Here is an 18,114-nt window from a genome sequence, read left to right on the forward strand (position 1 = left end):
ATGTTGTTGGTTGTTATTGTTTTCATATTGACTAACTATCTAAAGAATCAACGTCTAAGCTATACGGCTTATATCTCGATGTGAAATAAATAAAATTCACATAGATGACTTATATCTCATATTTTGATGATAAATAATAATACTCTATTGATTTTAAAGAGTTAGTTATTAAGTATTTGACTTTTAAATTATATTGCACTTTTTTCTTCTTCAATGGTCTAGAGATTTCTAAGTTGATTCACATATGCAATTTCCTCTTAATTTCTAATAAAAATGTGCACTTGTCATATTTTCATCGGAAAATAATAAAAACCACACCTAAAGAATTATATCTAGGTTTTTTCCTTTATAAAATGAGTGGGAATTAATGGACCATTTATAATCAAATCACACAGATCAAAATAAAAAATTTTAAGAAAAAAATTCATTTTTGTTTCATATTAAATATCTTTCATCATTGAACAATGAAGGCTTGCTCATGGAAAGTCCTATTTTAAAGAAGTGTTTGAAGTCATCATATCTCTTGAGATGATTAGTCTTTAAAATGAGTTATAATATGATGTCACTTATTGAACAAGTGACTTTAAACACAAGAGGGAAGATGAGTTAATTGTGATATAATATTTCTAAATCTGTATAAAGCAACATCATTTTAAGGTTGATTTTAAGAATATGAGAAAGTGATGAGTATAGGTAAAGTAAAATAACAAAAAAGTAAATAGATAAAATATCAAAGTAGAACACACTAGATTTTATCTTAATTTGACCCAAAACTTGTGTCAAGTATCCAATGTGTCCATAATCCAAGGAGTGTCCCATGAGATTTTCATTATTAAAGATATTTTACAGCATGATCAATCCATATCACTCTTGCTCCAAATTCGAAACATCCTCATACGACGAACATAATCAAGCTCAATACAATCCCTAATCTACTCTCTCATATCCGTCTTCAACACAATCTCTGGTTGAAGCTTTACATTAAAATTTAGCTTAATCCCAATCTAAATAACCATACTTTCTTATTCAGCTCTTTTTCAGTAGCATATTTTACAAACTCAAGGTTCTATTAACCATTTCAAGAAACATTTCAGTAGCATATTTTACAAACTCAAGGTTCCATTAACCATTTCAAGAAACAATTTTCCCTCTCTAAGTAAACCAGTTAACCAAAAATACTTTAGATGCTTACGAACTAAATCAACTAAAAAATCGTTAGGGAAACGAAACCCCCTCTTCACATTAACCAACTTATCAGCACTCACAACCTTATTCTTTAACATCATAACCAATTTACACAACTTTGAAACAATTAATGGTTCATTCTCCTCATACATTTGTTTTTTGTCCTCCATAAATTGAAAAGACAATCGTTGACCCGAATAAATTTTGCAAGATCATAGTAGACATCGAATAAAAAAGGGTTATGATTCCTATAGGTGTCAATATTCACCTTGAGTTGCAGCCTTTGGCGTTGTTTTTCGAGGTAGCATATATGAATTACTTAATTTGGTTCATTGAGAACTTCTTTGATGACATGATGCATATTGTTTGTAGCAATGCTTTAAAAACCAGACCTGAGATTGAACCGATAAAACTTGTGGTTTAAGATTTAATTGGTTCAACCGATTAAACTTACGATTGAACCGTTTATTAAATAAACTAATACTACTTAATAAAATAAATAGTATATGTCACGATTGAACGTATGATTGGCCCATTGTAGTAATATAAAACTAAATTTCATAGATATGTCACACATAATCATACGTTCACAACTTAATAAAATAAATATTTCAAAAATCTATTACAAAATTAATACAACAATGGGCCAGTTTGTTTTAGCTTTAAAAAATGGATTTTTTCTTTGTATTTTTGAAAATGGATTCTACAAAAATGTTTTTAAAAATATTATAAGTTTTTCTAAATTTGTTTTTTATAAATTAAAAGATTGAATTGTTCATTCTATAACATAAATATACATTATTGAAGATCAAAGCATAGTCAAAATCACAATTTTTTCAAAAAGTTGTATCTTAAAAATGATTTTTATGAAAAGCTATTTGAAATAGCTTCAAATTTAAGTGATTTTTTGAAAATTTGATATCCAAAAAAAGTTTCGATAAAATGATGAAATAACTAAAATAACATTTAAAAAATAACTATTCAAACCAAATTTTCATTTGAAGCTTTTATGAAAAATTTCTTTGTAAACTTTTTTTACACTAAAATATGTAACACTATAAAAATCATTTTTTAAAAAAGACAAAACAAAATTAAAATAATACATATAATAACATAACATAGTTCTACACTTCATTTCAACCTTCATTTAAGAATAATTTGACTAAATTAAAGAATTACAATAAAATAAGTTAAACTAATTCAAACCAAAATTAAAATTATAGAATATACTAACTAAAATAAAGTTCAAATAATTAAGAGTATCAAAATTAAATAAGATAAAATACTAAAAATAAATAATACATTATACTTCATTAAACAACAAAAAAAAACGAATTTAAATTGAACTACGACAAACAAGTCTTAATTGACAACAACAAACAATATTGACTTGAACGACAATCAATATTATATTGAATATCACTATTTTTAAAAAAGACGGTGTGATGTAATAAATAGCTATAACTAATACTGTATTTATTTATTGCTTAATAGTAGTAGTTAGTTCCCTATCTAATAGGAACTGACTGTGGATTATCCATCCCTAGTCTCAAGGAAGAACTCCCTTAATATTTGGAGTTTCAGTTTCACCTATGTATTATAAATAGCCATCACTTTTGGCAATTACAAGATATAAAACAATCATCCCTTTTATGGTATCAGAGCAAATTAACTTAAAAGTTTTTTTCTCTCGATCCTTCATTCATGGCATCACCAGATTCTGATGTTGAAACTCCCCAAGGGACACCCAATATGTCATCACCGGCTGACAAGTTAATTGTTTTGAATGCCGGATCTCAACTCTGCATCAAGCTTGATGGAGACAATTATTCCGCTTGGAGAATTCAGTTCATGGCTCTCTTAACAGGCTATGATCTCATGGGCTATGTTGATGGAAGTAAACCATGTCCATCAAAAGTGTTGGAGAATAATACTACGACTGTTAATCCAGTCTTTACACATTGGGTTCGACAAGATCAACTCATTCTACATAGCATCATTACCTCTGTGGCTGCAACAGTGGTCACACACTTAGGCACTGTCAAAACCTCCAATCAAGCATGGGAGATTCTGAAAACCATGTATGCTGGCCGCTCTCGTGTGCGTGTAATAACACTCAAACAAAAAATTTCCAATTTCAAAAAAGGAAATCAATCCATGGCTAAATACCTTCAAGGAATTAAAGCCATCTCAGATGAATTATCAATCATAGATCACCCCCTTGATGAAACTGATCTTGTGATTCACACGCTCAATGGCTTGACCGATGAGTATCGTGAAATTTCTGCTGCACTTAGAAGTAGAGAGTCTCCAATTGTTTTTGCTGAATTACATGAAAAGCTTATGGACTTTGAAACCATCCATCATCGTGCAGCGCAAGAGGCAGCTGATATTGTTTCCACTGCTAATGTTGTCACAAGAAATAAAGCGGATTAATACAGGAACAACAACAACCGCGACTCCTCCCCTACTTAACGAACTGGTGAAAGCAAAATTGTATGTCAGTTTTGTGACAAGCCAGGCCATGTTGCGAAGAACTGCTACCGAATTAAGGGCTTTTAGAAAAGGCGTGGCATTAAACCGACTGCAAACCTGGCTCAGAATCAGACTGCCACCCAGAGTCCCAGCTGGATAATGGATACAGGAGCATCTCATCATATTTCACAAGATCTACAACAACTTACGTTAGCAAATTCATATCCTGGAGCAGACCAGGTCGTTGTCGGCGATGGAACAGGTTTGAAAATTACTCATACTGGTAACTCTATCATTCACACCCCTGTTAAACCCCTTTATCTCAAACAAGTCTTGTGTGTTCCTAAAATCCAGTCTAATTTATTATCTGTTTCAAAACTATGTCAATCTAATACTTGTTCTGTTGAATTTTTTCCAAACCATTTTGTTGTCAAGGACTTGAATTCGGGTCAGGCTCTACTCCAAGGTCCTCTTAAACAAAATCTATATCATTTACCCGCGACTATCATTCCTTCACGTACACCTCATGCATTGCATACAAGCATCCATTCTGCATCTACATGGCATCATAAGTTAGGTCATCCTTCTTTTAATAGTAACACCATCACCTGTCCAAACACTTCCAACATTTGATTCTCCCATTCACAGTATTATAAATGTTCCACGTGAACCCACAAATACTGCTCCAGTAACATCTCTACAAGATCAAGTTGGTTCAATTTGCTCGGCTGTACCTGTTCCAACTCAAACTCCCACATGCTATCAGCTCCCTGAGTCACCTGTATTGTCATTGGAAAATGCTCCGAGTCCATTCCCCACACCTGCACCATCTATGCTCGAGTCACAATCACCAATCCAGTCATCTGTTCCTGAGTCAACTTCAGCGTCTGTACCGGTCAGTGAGCTTCCACGATTAAAGTCTAATTTAGAAACATGTTCTATCACCAACAACAACTATGATGCACCTAATACGGAATGCATTAAACCTGCAGTTCGTGATCCTATTGTTACAAGATCGCACCATAATATCTTCAAACCAAAGAAAACATTTGTTGCCACCAAACATGAGTTACAAGAAAATCTTGAACCGTCCACCATCACTCAAGCTCTTAAAATATCACACTGGAGAGATGCATGCTCAGCAGAATTCAATGCACTAATGAATAATGGCACTTGGACCTTAGTTCTACGAGACACACATACCAATTTGGTCGGCTGTAAGTGGTTGTTCAGAATTAAAAGAAATCCGGATGGAAGTGTGGCACGATATAAGGCCAGGTTAGTAGCAAAGGGATTCACTCAAACTCCGAGTCTTGATTTCAAAGAAACCTTTGCTCCCGTTATAAAACCTCAAACAATTAAAGTAGTCCTCACGATCGCACTCGGACAAGGGTGGAGTTTACATAAAGTGGATGTTAACAATGCGTTTCTGCAAGGCAAATTATCTGAAAATGTATACATGCAACAACCTCCTGGTTTCATCCTTTCAGAATTTCCAAATCATGTTTGCAAACTTCAAAAAGCCATTTATGGTTTGAGACAAGCTCCTCGTGCGTGGCATGAATCGCTTAAAAACTTTGTGATTTCAGTTGGTTTCTCCACAAGCTTAAGTGATCCCTCATTGTTCATCTATAATAAATACGGTGTCCGTGCTTTCTTACTCGTCTATGTTGATGATCTACTGCTGACAGGTAACAACACCTCATTCTTAAATCAGTTCATGACAGAGCTGTCGAAAAAATTTTCTCTCAAACAACTTGGGTTTCCACATTATTTTCTTGGTATATAACTTATTCCAATCAAAACTGGCTTGTTTCTGTCACAACATGGTTACATCAGAGACCTATTCCATAAGTTCAATATGGCAGGAGCTAAAACTACAACAACTCCATTGTGTATGACTACACCCCTCAAGTTAGAGGATGGATCAGCTCCTGCTGACGCAAAAATGTTTCGTAGCATCATTGGAGCTCTTCAATACATCACATTAACCAGGCCAGATCTATCGTTTGCCGTAAATAAACTGTCACAATTCATGCATCAACCAACTGAATTGCATGTTCAGCAACTTAAAAGAGTATTACGGTATCTCAAGTTCACTATCAACCATGGCTTGAAACTTACGAAGCCAATTCATCTGAAATTACAAGCATATACCGATGCGGATTGGGGTGGTAATCATGATGACAAAACATCAACTTCAGCCTACATAATTTATCTCGGTGGTAATCCTGTTTCTTGGTTATCAAAACGACAACGAACAGTCGCGAGATCCTCAACAGAAGCAGAATACAGGTCTGCTGCCAATTCTACAGCAGAAATCATGTGGCTCTCAAATCTTTTGGGTGAACTTGGCATACAATCTCAAATACCTACCATTTTCTGTGATAATATTGGTACAACTTACCTCTGTTCTAATCCAGTTTTTCATTCAAGAATGAAGCACATCGCACTTGACTATCATTTTGTGCGGCAACAAGTTCAAAATGGAAAACTTACAATCTCTCACATCTCTACAAAGGACCAACTTGCAGATATTCTCACAAAACCGTTACATCGTAGTCGGTTCACACATCTTAGAGACAAAATTGGAGTCGTTGACTGTGACCCAATTTTGCGGGGGCATAATAGATAACTATAACTAATACTGTATTTATTTATTGCTTAATAGTAGTAGTTAGTTCCCTATCTAATAGGAACTGACTGTGGATTATCCATCCCTAGTCTCAAGGAAGAACTCCCTTAATATTTGGAGTTCCAGTTTCACCTCTGTATTATAAATAGCCATCACTTTTGCCAATTACAAGATATAAAACAATCATCCCTTTTATGATGATGATGAAATGTGGTTGAAAGAAAAATTATAATGGAGTGACAAAATTTAGAAGTTTGTATGGTTGTAAAAAAATATGATTTTTTTTTTGTGATTGGGGAATGTATGTTAAGTTTTGATATTAACATATTAGAATTAAGAAAAAAAATTAAAAAAAATGGTTAATTTGATGCATTTTTTTGAACCGTCCGGTTTTACAAAACTGTATTTGATTCTTTGGTTCGAATGATTTTGGACGATTCAATCTGTCGTTTTCGGTTTTACTCCGATTTTAACCCACTAACAATTTTGAAAGGTTGATCCAACCAAATTTATCTTCGATTTCCGATCCAACCGATTGAATAAGCCAATTTAACTCAATTTTTAAAACATTAATTTATAACGTTTATTATGTTCAATGGATAACAGAGGAAGAAGATGGACACATTATATCCCCCAATATTGACTTACTTTGACCAAATATGTCAACTTGAATGCCATATAAATATTGCAAAATTTAACATACATGTAACATAGATGTTTTTTTAGGAACTTAAACATATCATTTATTAAATAAGATATCAACATAAAAATTATGAATTAAGTTAAGGAATCAAGAAGATAATTAATTAATTAATTTATTATCCGAATGAACCACAATTAAATTAGTTAAATCAATATTTTAAAAATAAGATCGAATCGGTCGATTCAACCAGTTGGATCAATCAGAGTTAATATGATTTAGTTAACCTTTCAAAACTACTAATGAGTTAAAATTGGAGTAAAATCAAAAAAATCGGATTGAACCGTTCGAATCAAAGAACCGGAGCCGATTTTATAAAACCGTATGATTCAAAAAATGAATCAAATTGACAATTTCTAAAAAAATTCTTGAAAAATTTAACATGTCAATATCAAAACTTATAACATTTCCCATTCACAAAATATAATTCCTAATTTTTTCTCATACAAACTTTTAAGTTCTATCACTTCGTTATAGTTTTTATTTTAACCACACTCCATCATTATCACTCCGTCTCTTTCATACATAGTCACACTGTCGAACTCAATATTGATTTTCATTCAATTCAATATTTTTCGTTGTTATTCAACTATGACTTGTTTGTCGTTGTTCAACTCGAATTTTCTTAGTGTTATTCAATAAATATATTGTATTCTTTATTTTTAATAATGATATAATATTTAATTTATGTATTCATAATTATTTAAATTTTATTTTAGATATTATATTTTATTATTTTAATTTGAATTTGAATTGGTTTAATTATAATTTTTATTTTTTTTTAATTTTTTTAAATGAATGTTAAAATTATCCGTAGAAGTATGTTGTATTATTATGTGTATTATTGTCATTGGTGTATTAAGTTTTTTTATGAAATTTTAAAATATTTATTTTATTAAATTGTAAATATAATATAATTATTATATAACCTATGAAATTTAATTTTATATTATTAATTTATTTAACAAATAGTCTGATCGTAGATTTAACAATTAATTTTATATTATCAATTGAATTTTAAACTAAAAGTTTCAACTGTTCAATTTTTAATTTTTATGTTAAAACATTGAGTTAAACATTAACTTATAAACTTCTTAGATTTAGATTTAATATTCGGTTGAATTTTTAAAACATTGATTAATAGTCACTTGCTTTATAAGTAACCAATTACTCCAATGATTGCTATCACATCGTTACTCAATAAACACTTTGATTCTTATCACACACTTTGTATTTCTTCTCTCTTATTCTCTCAACATCATTCTTTCTTCTTATTTATTCCATTCATTGATCAATTGAATGTGAAAGTATCACAACAATAAATACCTTTTTCGATTGAAATACATTTAATGTGCCACACATAGTATATCTTTTAATTCCAAATGGAAATAATAAAATTTCTGTGTTAATTTAATGATTAGTGTGACAACATACTATGAATTGTATTGTTTTTTTAAAAACCATGCAAAAACTTGTAGCAGTTTAATTACAAGATAAAATAAAGAATTAAATATGTTTTGTGACTTTTTAAAAATGTTTTAATTTACATTTTTAGTCCTTTAAATTAAAAAAAAAAATGGTTTTTTTAAAAATTTTCATCCATACTTTTAATATCTCTTGCAATTTAGCGATATTTTATACAACTTAGCGACTGAATTAACGATGATTTATTATTTAACGATTGAATTAACGATATTTTTAGTATTAAAGACAAAAATTATGGATAAAATTTTTTAATAAGATTATTCTTTAAAGAAAATATTTTAAATGATTAAAAACGAAATTTGATATATTTAGGAGGACCATAAACTTATTTAACACTAAAATAAAAAAAAAAATTTAACTACAATTTTATCATAATAAACATTTCATTAAATCCCACATACGATTTATCTGTGACAAATTTTAAATCTCTTACATTAGTTTATTCTGCACAACCTCAAAATGTCTCTACCTTATAACATCAAACACCCAAATTTGTCCTAATTGTAAAGATACCTGAGCATCAAACATCCTAATATTGTTTTTTTAGAAAAGTTGAACAACATGATTGTAAGTATAACTAACAAAACATATTTGGAAACAAAATATCTTAAATAGGCCCACATCACTTTCATATTCTTATTCTTGTGGTGAATACATATTTTCTTTTTTCATATATTGTTACAAAATTCACCATTTACATTCGCCTTTATCATATCATATATGCATATTTCATTACTTGGAGTGACACTATGTCTCTAGAGCCCAACTTGCCTAGCCAACTATATAAAAAGAGAAAATAAGCTTTAGTTAATATACAACAAATTAACAATACATCTTGTCAAAATATAATAAAAGTATTATACAGTTACCTGAAAATAAGCTTCAAGTTTCTTTTTTAGTGAAGCATATTCTTTTTTTAATTGATGAAAACTCTTCATGCATCTGCATATTCAGACAAGAATACTAGTATCTTTTTTTTATTATACTAAAATTTACAAATTGAATAAATAAAATATCAATTTATTTATTTATTTTTTAAAAAAATTGAAGAAAATAGTTTACCCTTCAATATTTCCTGCACTACAATATTCCCTAAACAGATTGCACTCTACTTTCACCTTTTTGGCTCCAATGCTGCAACAAATTATAATTAAATAATTAGAGAATTATAATTATTAAAATATTATTAATTGTTATTATTTTATTTTAGGCAATTTTATGTATCTACCTTGAACTACTTCCTGTGAACTGATGCATCAGGGTGTCCAATTTGTTGAAATCCAACATGTTCCTCTCTTTTCTGTATATATAATTTGCACAAAAAATGGGTCAATTTTAATCATATGGTAAAATCAAAAGAAAAATTTATCATGAAAATAATGAAATTGATGAACTTACAAAGCTTGCTCTATGCTTGAAATAAGGCGTAATGAATCATGGTAGTAAAGAGTGACAATTTCTTCGACAAAGTTAGGATTAGCATCGTCTTGTAGTTCTTCTAGTTGGATAAATTGTTCATCAAGCAATCCCTGAGACATTTAGAATGAAAAAAATAAACATAGTGTACACACGATGAATTTTAATGTAGTATACCTATTTTGAATACATTCAAATATATATATATATATATATATTATATATATATAATAATATATATATATTATATATATATATATATATATATATATATATATTATATATATATATATATATATATATATATTGATTAGATTTAAATTAGATTAAATTCAAATTTGATCATCAATAAGATGATGCACAAGTTTGATAAGAAGGAGATTGTATGAAGCAATATTATGAGGTTACCTGATCAAAGAGAGATTGTTTCATTGTGATAAGTTGGCTTTGAGATTGGTTATTTCTCTCCATTTGAAAAACAAGAGGTAAATATTGTGATTGAATTGGATGGTGATAGTATATGAAGAAAGAAGTGGATTTTATAGCATAAAAAAGATGTTACACGTGTCTAGAAACTAACAAGTAAGAAGCTTGAGACAAATGAAAAGGTTTAACTTTTATATTTTGAGAGTGGTGTGGGGCTGGTTGCAAATTCGAATGCTTTGCATTGCATGCATTATGTTTTCGACATTTGGGAGCGAAATATCTCTATGCATGTCAAGTGAAAAGGACCACTTTCATACATCAATCACTAATGGGAGAGTATATTATATTCTTCTTCAATCATAGTTTTTACATAGTTGATGTTGGATATTGTTTATTGGTACGTACCAACACAAGTGGAAAGATAGCATTTATCAGGAATGTTCTAATCTACATCATGGTATTTACACATCATAGGTAACAATGTAAACTCTAGTTTTCATAATCAATACAACATAACAGTAGCTGTTACTTAGACGAATGCATAATTGTGGGTGTATAATGAAAAGCAAATATATATATATATATATATATATATATATATATATATATATATATATATATATATATATATATATATATATATATATATATATATATATATATATATATATATTATATATATATATATATATATATATATATATATATATTGTTGTTGTGAAAAAATCAATAATTCAAGTGTTGTAACCGGTTATAGCGATATAGAAAAACTAATAAAGCTGAAAATAAGTCATTCTATCGAGAGTGTAACCGGTTATATATTTGCAGTAATCGATTATCACTATTATGTTTTTAAGTTTGCAAATAGTTGTAATTGGTTACAGATTTTGCGTAACTGGTTACAGATAATTAATTTTAATTTTTAGGCTTTGTTACTTCTATCTCAATCCATTGTATTTTGTACAAATATCCAATGAGTATCACAATCAATGTTAATGCAAATTCTCACCCTCAATTATATTGTCTCTCACTCTCTCCCTCTCCACACTCAATCACTCCATTTTTTATTACCGGGTGGTTCCAAGTTCTAACATTTGGCATCAGGAGTATGGTTCGATCCACCAAACACCTAGTGTGCAACATGAATTATATCTCTAATGAAAGAATTCCTACAAACTTACCTATCCTGATGTGAAGAATTACGACAAATGGTGCAAACAAATAAATGTGTTGTTTGCGTTGGGGAGTCCGAGATAGTCGGGAGCATCAATGAGACTAATGCTCCAGGACCATAAGAGAGGGAGACACCACATCTCAACCCAAAACCTTATGGTCATAGGTGAGTGAATCCCCTCTCTTATAAATTCAACATTCCACCTGTTCATAGGCAATGTGAGACTTTAATAATTCACACTTTCACTCAACATTCTCCCCCAAATTGTTGGAAAATAGGGCTAGACCGAAGCAATTTGTTTTCATACAAAGAGTTTGATCTTAAGGTGTTCAATGAAACCACTACCCCATCCATGGGGATGTGTGAAGCTGATGTTTTTTGTTGTTAATGGAAAAGAAATTATGGCAGTAAATTCTCAATTTCTTGTTGTTCCATGTAGGATTGTTTACAAGTGCATCTTGGGACGACCCTTTGCAGCCATATTGGACGTTTTTTCCTCGTCGGTGCACCTCAAGCTTAAATATCAAAACTTACAGGGAGAACAGGCAACCATCAGCGCTGACCTAGAGGGAGTAAAAAGAATATACCATGTCCTCCAAAAAGATTAGGGTGAAAGCATAGCCATGAAGATCAATGTCACTTATCTCATCGGGAAACTCAATAGGATGGGTATCCGTCCTCTTTAAAGTAGCTAAGTTGACCAAAACGAACGAAGGAATAAATGGCGACTGACCCTCATGGTTATGTTTCCAATTTGTTGATCATATCAAATATTATGCTTGTACCATTTATCTCTTGTATGAGGTGTGTGTGTGTGTGTGTAATATATATATATATATATATATATATATATAATATATATATATATATATATATATAATATATATATATATATATATATATATATATATATATATATATACTAAATGATGTTTCTTGAAATATTTTTTCTTTATGACTATGCATAGCTGTAGGAAATCCGAGGTACGACCAAGGATATCGATGCCTGAAGCGTTAGAAAGTTAAGGGTACTGCCAGAGACGCTTTATACGTCAGACTAAATCAATCAGTTTCCCACATAAAGTCAGGGGTGCTATCAGAAATGCTTTGTACGTATGACCAAGGCAATAAGTTCCCCACCTAAAGTCAGGGGTGTTGTCGGAGAATTTTTGACCGTCCGACTAAAGAATTTAATTCTCCACAGGTAATAACGGCCCATCCTCGTCTAGCAACTAGCTACTTCAAATATCCTGGTGGGTTGGCCACACATCTACCTCTTACCGGGGTTTCATCTGGTAGGGGAGAGGGGAACCTCCTTTGGCCAGGAACGACCCAATGACGTCCAATAAACTTTGAGGGAAGACCTTGTACGATTGCAAAGATATGAAGCTATGCATTTAGGATCCTACATAATGTATTAAAGCGTATACAATGAAAATAAATAAAACTTGTATTCGCTCTTCCATTGTCACAAGGATGACCAATAAAATTCGAGGGAAGACCTCGTAAGTCCGCAAAGATCCAGCGTTATGCATTAAAGATCATACACAAACACCTTTAAAAAGTGACACACAATTAACTTCAAGGGAAGACCTCGTATGTTTGCAAAGATCTGAGGCTATACGCTCAAGATCATACAAATACACCTAAAACAGTTGTAGGAAAACGAAATGCTAAAGAAGAATATAACTGCGAGACTTGAAAGAAACACTCAGAAAGAAAAGAGAAAACTTATCCTGTAAAAAGGTTATATTCTAGATTTATAGAGGATTCACCAAATATGTTTAATCACTCACACATGACACTCAAGATTTTTGACTTCCAAGAGCCGTAAGGATGTATCTTCGAAAAGTCGTTTGAAGTATGGTGCATCAAAGGCGTCATATAGATCTTTCCACGAATGTATACTCCCATCTGGAAGGGTTTCGAACGACATTATCGCGGCTCGTGTCATGGTTAATGGGAAGATATTGCACTTCACCATCTCTTGAGTGTGGTAGTATTCCAACATGTATCTACATGCTTAATATGTTCATTTGGATCTTTTCTTTCGTCGTAAAACTATAAATTTGAAGGCTTCTCTATTGACCTTTGGATTATGCTGCAGAGAACAGACAATCAATTGGTTCTTCTTTCGATCTAGATTTGGAGCTTCCCTGTCATATTTTCTTCTTCAGGAATGACATGTCATTGGACTCTGAGGACGATGAACCTCAAGAGGAGTATGTCTACTTCTCTTTCTTTCAAAATCGAGCAGGGTAGTTATATATCCTCTGTATCGGTCGCAAGCTGGCGACGTCAAGATTTCTCACTATGGCGTAGCTGTACCAACACGGACCGACTCTGGTGTAAGAACCTGATTTCCTCGGGAGGCTGCCTCCGGTACAATATTGTTCGTTGGTGGAACATATTAAAGGTTCTCTTCAATCCTTAAGTATCCTTTCGACAAGGAATTATGAGTTCTGGAGGTGTACGAGGTTGTAGACGATGTCTAGCATGTCGGGGGCTCCTTATACTGCAAGATTCGACTGTAACACTTGAAGGCTTGGGAGCATTTCTAGTCCATGTACAATAAGTAGTGTAGGAGAGGTCGGTGTGATGGTTCTCCTAGTGAGGTTGTTTTGTAGATCTAAAGAACGGGATGACTTAGAACGTTCATTGACTAACTCTTAGAGGAGTAGAATCTTGTTGAGAATGGTCAGATGGAGACGCTACTATGATTTGATCGTCTTACTCCAGAGGAGGAGGAAGAAGAGGCAAAACTCTGGCAGATTCAGTTGTTGCAATAGTAGCTTGTCATTGAATAAAAGATCAAGTGACTTAGGATGTCACCGCGCTTGATAAATCTAATGAGGTATTGGATAAGTGGATCAAGCTTCTGATGTAATGGAGAGGAGGCTGATCTGCAAGTTTGACGCTCGAATGCCCAAATCAGTGACATGATGAGAAGTAATGTGAGAGTGAAAATGAATTTGATGTGTTTTATCCTTATATGTCAAGCGCGATTGAAACTGCTCGTGTGTGGTGTTGCATGTTGTGCATACAATGGTCAAATTGAATTGGACGTTGATTGATGCGTTGGAGGGACTAATTGTATCCTTCTTATTAAAACGAAGCTTTATTTGTTCATAATTGCTTCCACTCAAAATTTATTTTTTGATCATTTGTTATGGATCTTGTGAACAATTCAACACACATAACAGTTTTGACTTACATGCTAAAATGAAATTTTATAATCGTAGGGAACAGGAAATAACCTAATTTATTCAGAAATTTTGTTCTTCACTTTTTCATTTCTATCTCTCTTGCATTTTCTCTCTCTTCCATCTCTAATTTTTTAAATTGATTTTTCTCTTATTTTACACTTATTTTCTCTAAAAGAGAAGAAATAGTTGAAAAAGAGGATTCAGGTTCCATTTCTATACTTGTTGGTGGAAGTATATATATTTCCCTTTCTAATTTGGTAGTTGATCAATCAATTTGTACAACTTATTAAAAAGTGTGTACATGTGTTTGTTTTTTAAGTAGAGATTTTCTTTAAAAAGAAGTTGAGATTAAAGTTGAGATTCCCACTCAAGGAGAATGTAGAATATTAAACAATACTCGTTTACGTCATGGATTTTTACAGATTTTAATATAAACTCATGTTTGGAATATTTGGAAGTAGGTGAGCATCAAATCAAAATTGTGTTGCAGCATCAATTTAAAATTTTTAATCGTGGATAATTCGTTAGAATCCCATTTTGGCTAGTTATATGACCGATATAGTTTGTTTGTGATAGTTTTTTTTTGAAGCATTGTTTGTGATAGTTAAGTTTGAGTTTTAGTATAATTTAAGTTTCTGAAATTTTGTATAGATACAAATTTGAAAACGATATTTATACCAATATTTTAAAAATCGGATTGAATCAGTCGGTTCAATCGGTTGGATCGAGAACCGGAGATAAATTCGATTGGATTAATCTTTCAAAATTGTTAGTGGATCAAAATCAGAGTAAAATCGAAAAAATTGGATGGAACCGTCCAAAATCATTCGAAGCAAAAAATCGGAGTCAATTTTGTAAAGTCGTCTGGTTAAAAAAAAATTCATCAAATTAACAATTTTTTCTTTTAAAATTTAATATGTCAATATAAAAACTTAACAACATTCCTCAATCACAAAAAAAAAAATTATTTTTTTTACAACCATATAAACTTTTAAATTTTGTCACTCCATTATAATTTTTCTTTCAACCACACTTCATTATCATCACGCCGTCTCTTTTAAACATAGTGATATCCAACATAATTCATTGTCGTTCAAATCAATATTGTTTGTTGTTGTCAGTTAAGATTTGTTTGTCGTAGTTCAACTCAAATTCGTTTTTTTAATGAAATATAATATATTATTTATTTTTAGGATTCTATCTTCGTTAATTTAAGTATTTTTAATTATTTGAACTTTATTTTAACTATCATATTTAATATTGGTTTGAATTAGTTTAACTTATTTTATCGTAATTCTTTAATTTGGTCAAATTATTTTTAAATGAAAGTTGAAATGAAGTGTAGAACTTTGTTATGTTATTATATATATTATCGATATTATTGTATTAACTTTGTAATAAATTTTTGAAATATTTATTTTATTAAGTTGTGAACGTATGATTATGTGTGACATATCTATGAAATTTAGTTTCATATTATTAGTCTATTTAATAAACGGTTCGACCGTATGTTTAACCGGTTGAACAAATTAAACCTTAAACCACAAGTTTTACCAGTTCGATCTCCGGTCCGGTTTTTAAAATATTGATTTATAGTTTATTTATTTTTAAAAATCATTTATTTATAAATATCAAACTGTAGCGGTGCATTCGTGATCATCGAACTATGGATAAACCCGACGTCAATGAAAAGTCAGAGTCGCCACCACACTTTATTTATTTCCAAAGAAAAGGGGAAAAGTACGAAAAAAACTCAGAGATAAGAAGTTTTCAAATCAAAACTAATAAAATGTCAGAGATTATAGGTAAGGGTGTTGGTTACACAGGGAGAAGGTATTAGCATCCAAAGTGTCCTAGGTACTCCTAGGGAGCCCTTTTTTGTGTGCAAGTGTTTTAGTTGAAAAGATGTTTGATAAAAATATAGATTGAGGGATGATAAAAGAATTCATTTATTATATTTTTGTGTTTGACAAGACCTTCGGTCTTATGCCTACGTACCAACATAAAAATGAGGGATAAAAACCCTGTAGTTCGTGGTAAAAATTTCAAAGAAGTTGGTGGATTGGTTTTAATAAAAGTTTAAAAGAAAAGGGCACAAAAGGCTAAAGATTTAAATGAGGTTGTTGGTTCTTTTTGTCTTTTTTGAAAGTTAAGTTAATATGATTAAGTTTATTTGCATGGTTGATTAAAAAAGTGTTTTAAAAATCAATGGCATAAGGTCAAAATTTATACTCATTAAAACATGTCTAAGTTGAAAACATAAACAAAGAAAGTTCTTAAAAGGAGGGAGAAATTTTGAAATTTAAGAAATAAAGGAGGAGATGAATGGACTACCCTAGACAAAATTAAAAGTTAAGAGTTGAAAAGATCTGATAAATGGGAAACAAATCACAAAACAAGAATGCAGATAGAAACTCATTTCCTTTGGACTTTTGAGCAAGCGATAAGCATAAGCAACATTCAAGAAAATAATATGAAGACCAAGACATCAAATAAAGATAGCCATAACATCCAAACAAGAACTCCAATAGCAAGTAGTCTTCAATGTCTTCAAATTGTATCAGATGAAATATTCCTTGGCAAACTCACAGAAACAATCATCAGATATCAATCATAATAACAATATAACAATTAAGCATAGAGATAAAGTAATAGATGAACCAAGGGCCCTTAAAGTTTGTATCAGATAAAAGGCACAATCAATGATAGCTCAATCTCAAATAGTGGCATTGGTCAAGTCCTTCAAAGCATGAGAATGTTGTCTACTTCTAAGTCCAAGAGTTCAGATAAAGTAAAGGGCAAAGGTCCAATAGTCCACCAACATATTTTTTAAGATTTTTTTTGTTATTAAGTATTTTAAGGTCCTAAGACCACAAACAGAACAAAATCACAAGGTACATAATATATACAAGCACAAAAGATATGACTCAAGTGAGCAAAGTAAAAATGGCTGAAACATAAACATCTTGCATGAAATATAAATGACAATGAATGGTAAAGATACTGAAATTTAAATTGCATTAAGTAAATGACATAAATGTAAAATAATAATAAAGGAAGTTAGTGAAATATTAGTTGAAGAGTTCAATTGTTTAAGTCATTCTTTGGAGAACACTTAACCATTCATTCACAAGTATGAAGACATAAACCAAAACATCATCCGTGAGAAGAGCTCCAACTTGGATAAATCAACAAGTATACCACTAGCTCTCACAAAATGGAAAAAGGGTTAAGTCTTCACACACTATCATTAAGAATGAGAGACTTACAATCTCACTTACAAGAATGTTATGCCTTTTGGGACAAATTTAGCTCTATGTTAAGCAATCGTAATTGGACTTGTGTAGAAGTTACAACTATCTGAGGCCGGGCAATAAAAATATTGGTGTTAATGCATGATAGATACATGGTA

General features: G+C 31.2%; 1 protein-coding gene and 1 pseudogene across 1 annotated transcript; both read right to left on the reverse strand.

Moving 5' to 3' along the window:
• Positions 1–864: 864 nt before the first annotated feature.
• LOC127138131 (uncharacterized) lies at positions 865–1,546 on the reverse strand (annotated as a pseudogene).
• Positions 1,547–8,939: 7,393 nt separating this feature from the next.
• On the reverse strand, positions 8,940–10,392 carry LOC127135679 (histidine-containing phosphotransfer protein 4). Its single transcript, XM_051062330.1, has 6 exons — positions 10,305–10,392; positions 9,879–10,009; positions 9,709–9,780; positions 9,543–9,614; positions 9,350–9,422; positions 8,940–9,259 (listed from the first exon to the last, which is right to left on the reverse strand). Exons 1-6 carry the CDS (start codon positions 10,365–10,367, stop codon positions 9,236–9,238), a joined length of 435 nt encoding a protein of 144 aa, XP_050918287.1. The 5' UTR covers positions 10,368–10,392; the 3' UTR covers positions 8,940–9,235.
• Between the last annotated feature and the right edge of the window lie 7,722 nt (positions 10,393–18,114).

Source organism: Lathyrus oleraceus, chromosome 4 (genome assembly GCF_024323335.1).
Source record: "Lathyrus oleraceus cultivar Zhongwan6 chromosome 4, CAAS_Psat_ZW6_1.0, whole genome shotgun sequence".
NCBI lineage: Eukaryota > Viridiplantae > Streptophyta > Magnoliopsida > Fabales > Fabaceae > Lathyrus > Lathyrus oleraceus.

Excerpts from the sequence above, each read along its gene's own strand:
- LOC127135679 (XM_051062330.1), bottom strand. The coding sequence starts at position 10,367 with ATGGAGAGAAATAACCAATCTCAAAGCCAACTTATCACAATGAAACAA. Across the intron at positions 10,010-10,304 it reads AACAATCTCTCTTTGATCAG|GGATTGCTTGATGAACAATT; the intron begins GTAACCTCATAA and ends TAAATGTCTCAG. Across the intron at positions 9,423-9,542 it reads AGTGCAGGAAATATTGAAGG|ATGCATGAAGAGTTTTCATC; the intron begins GTAAACTATTTT and ends CTGAATATGCAG.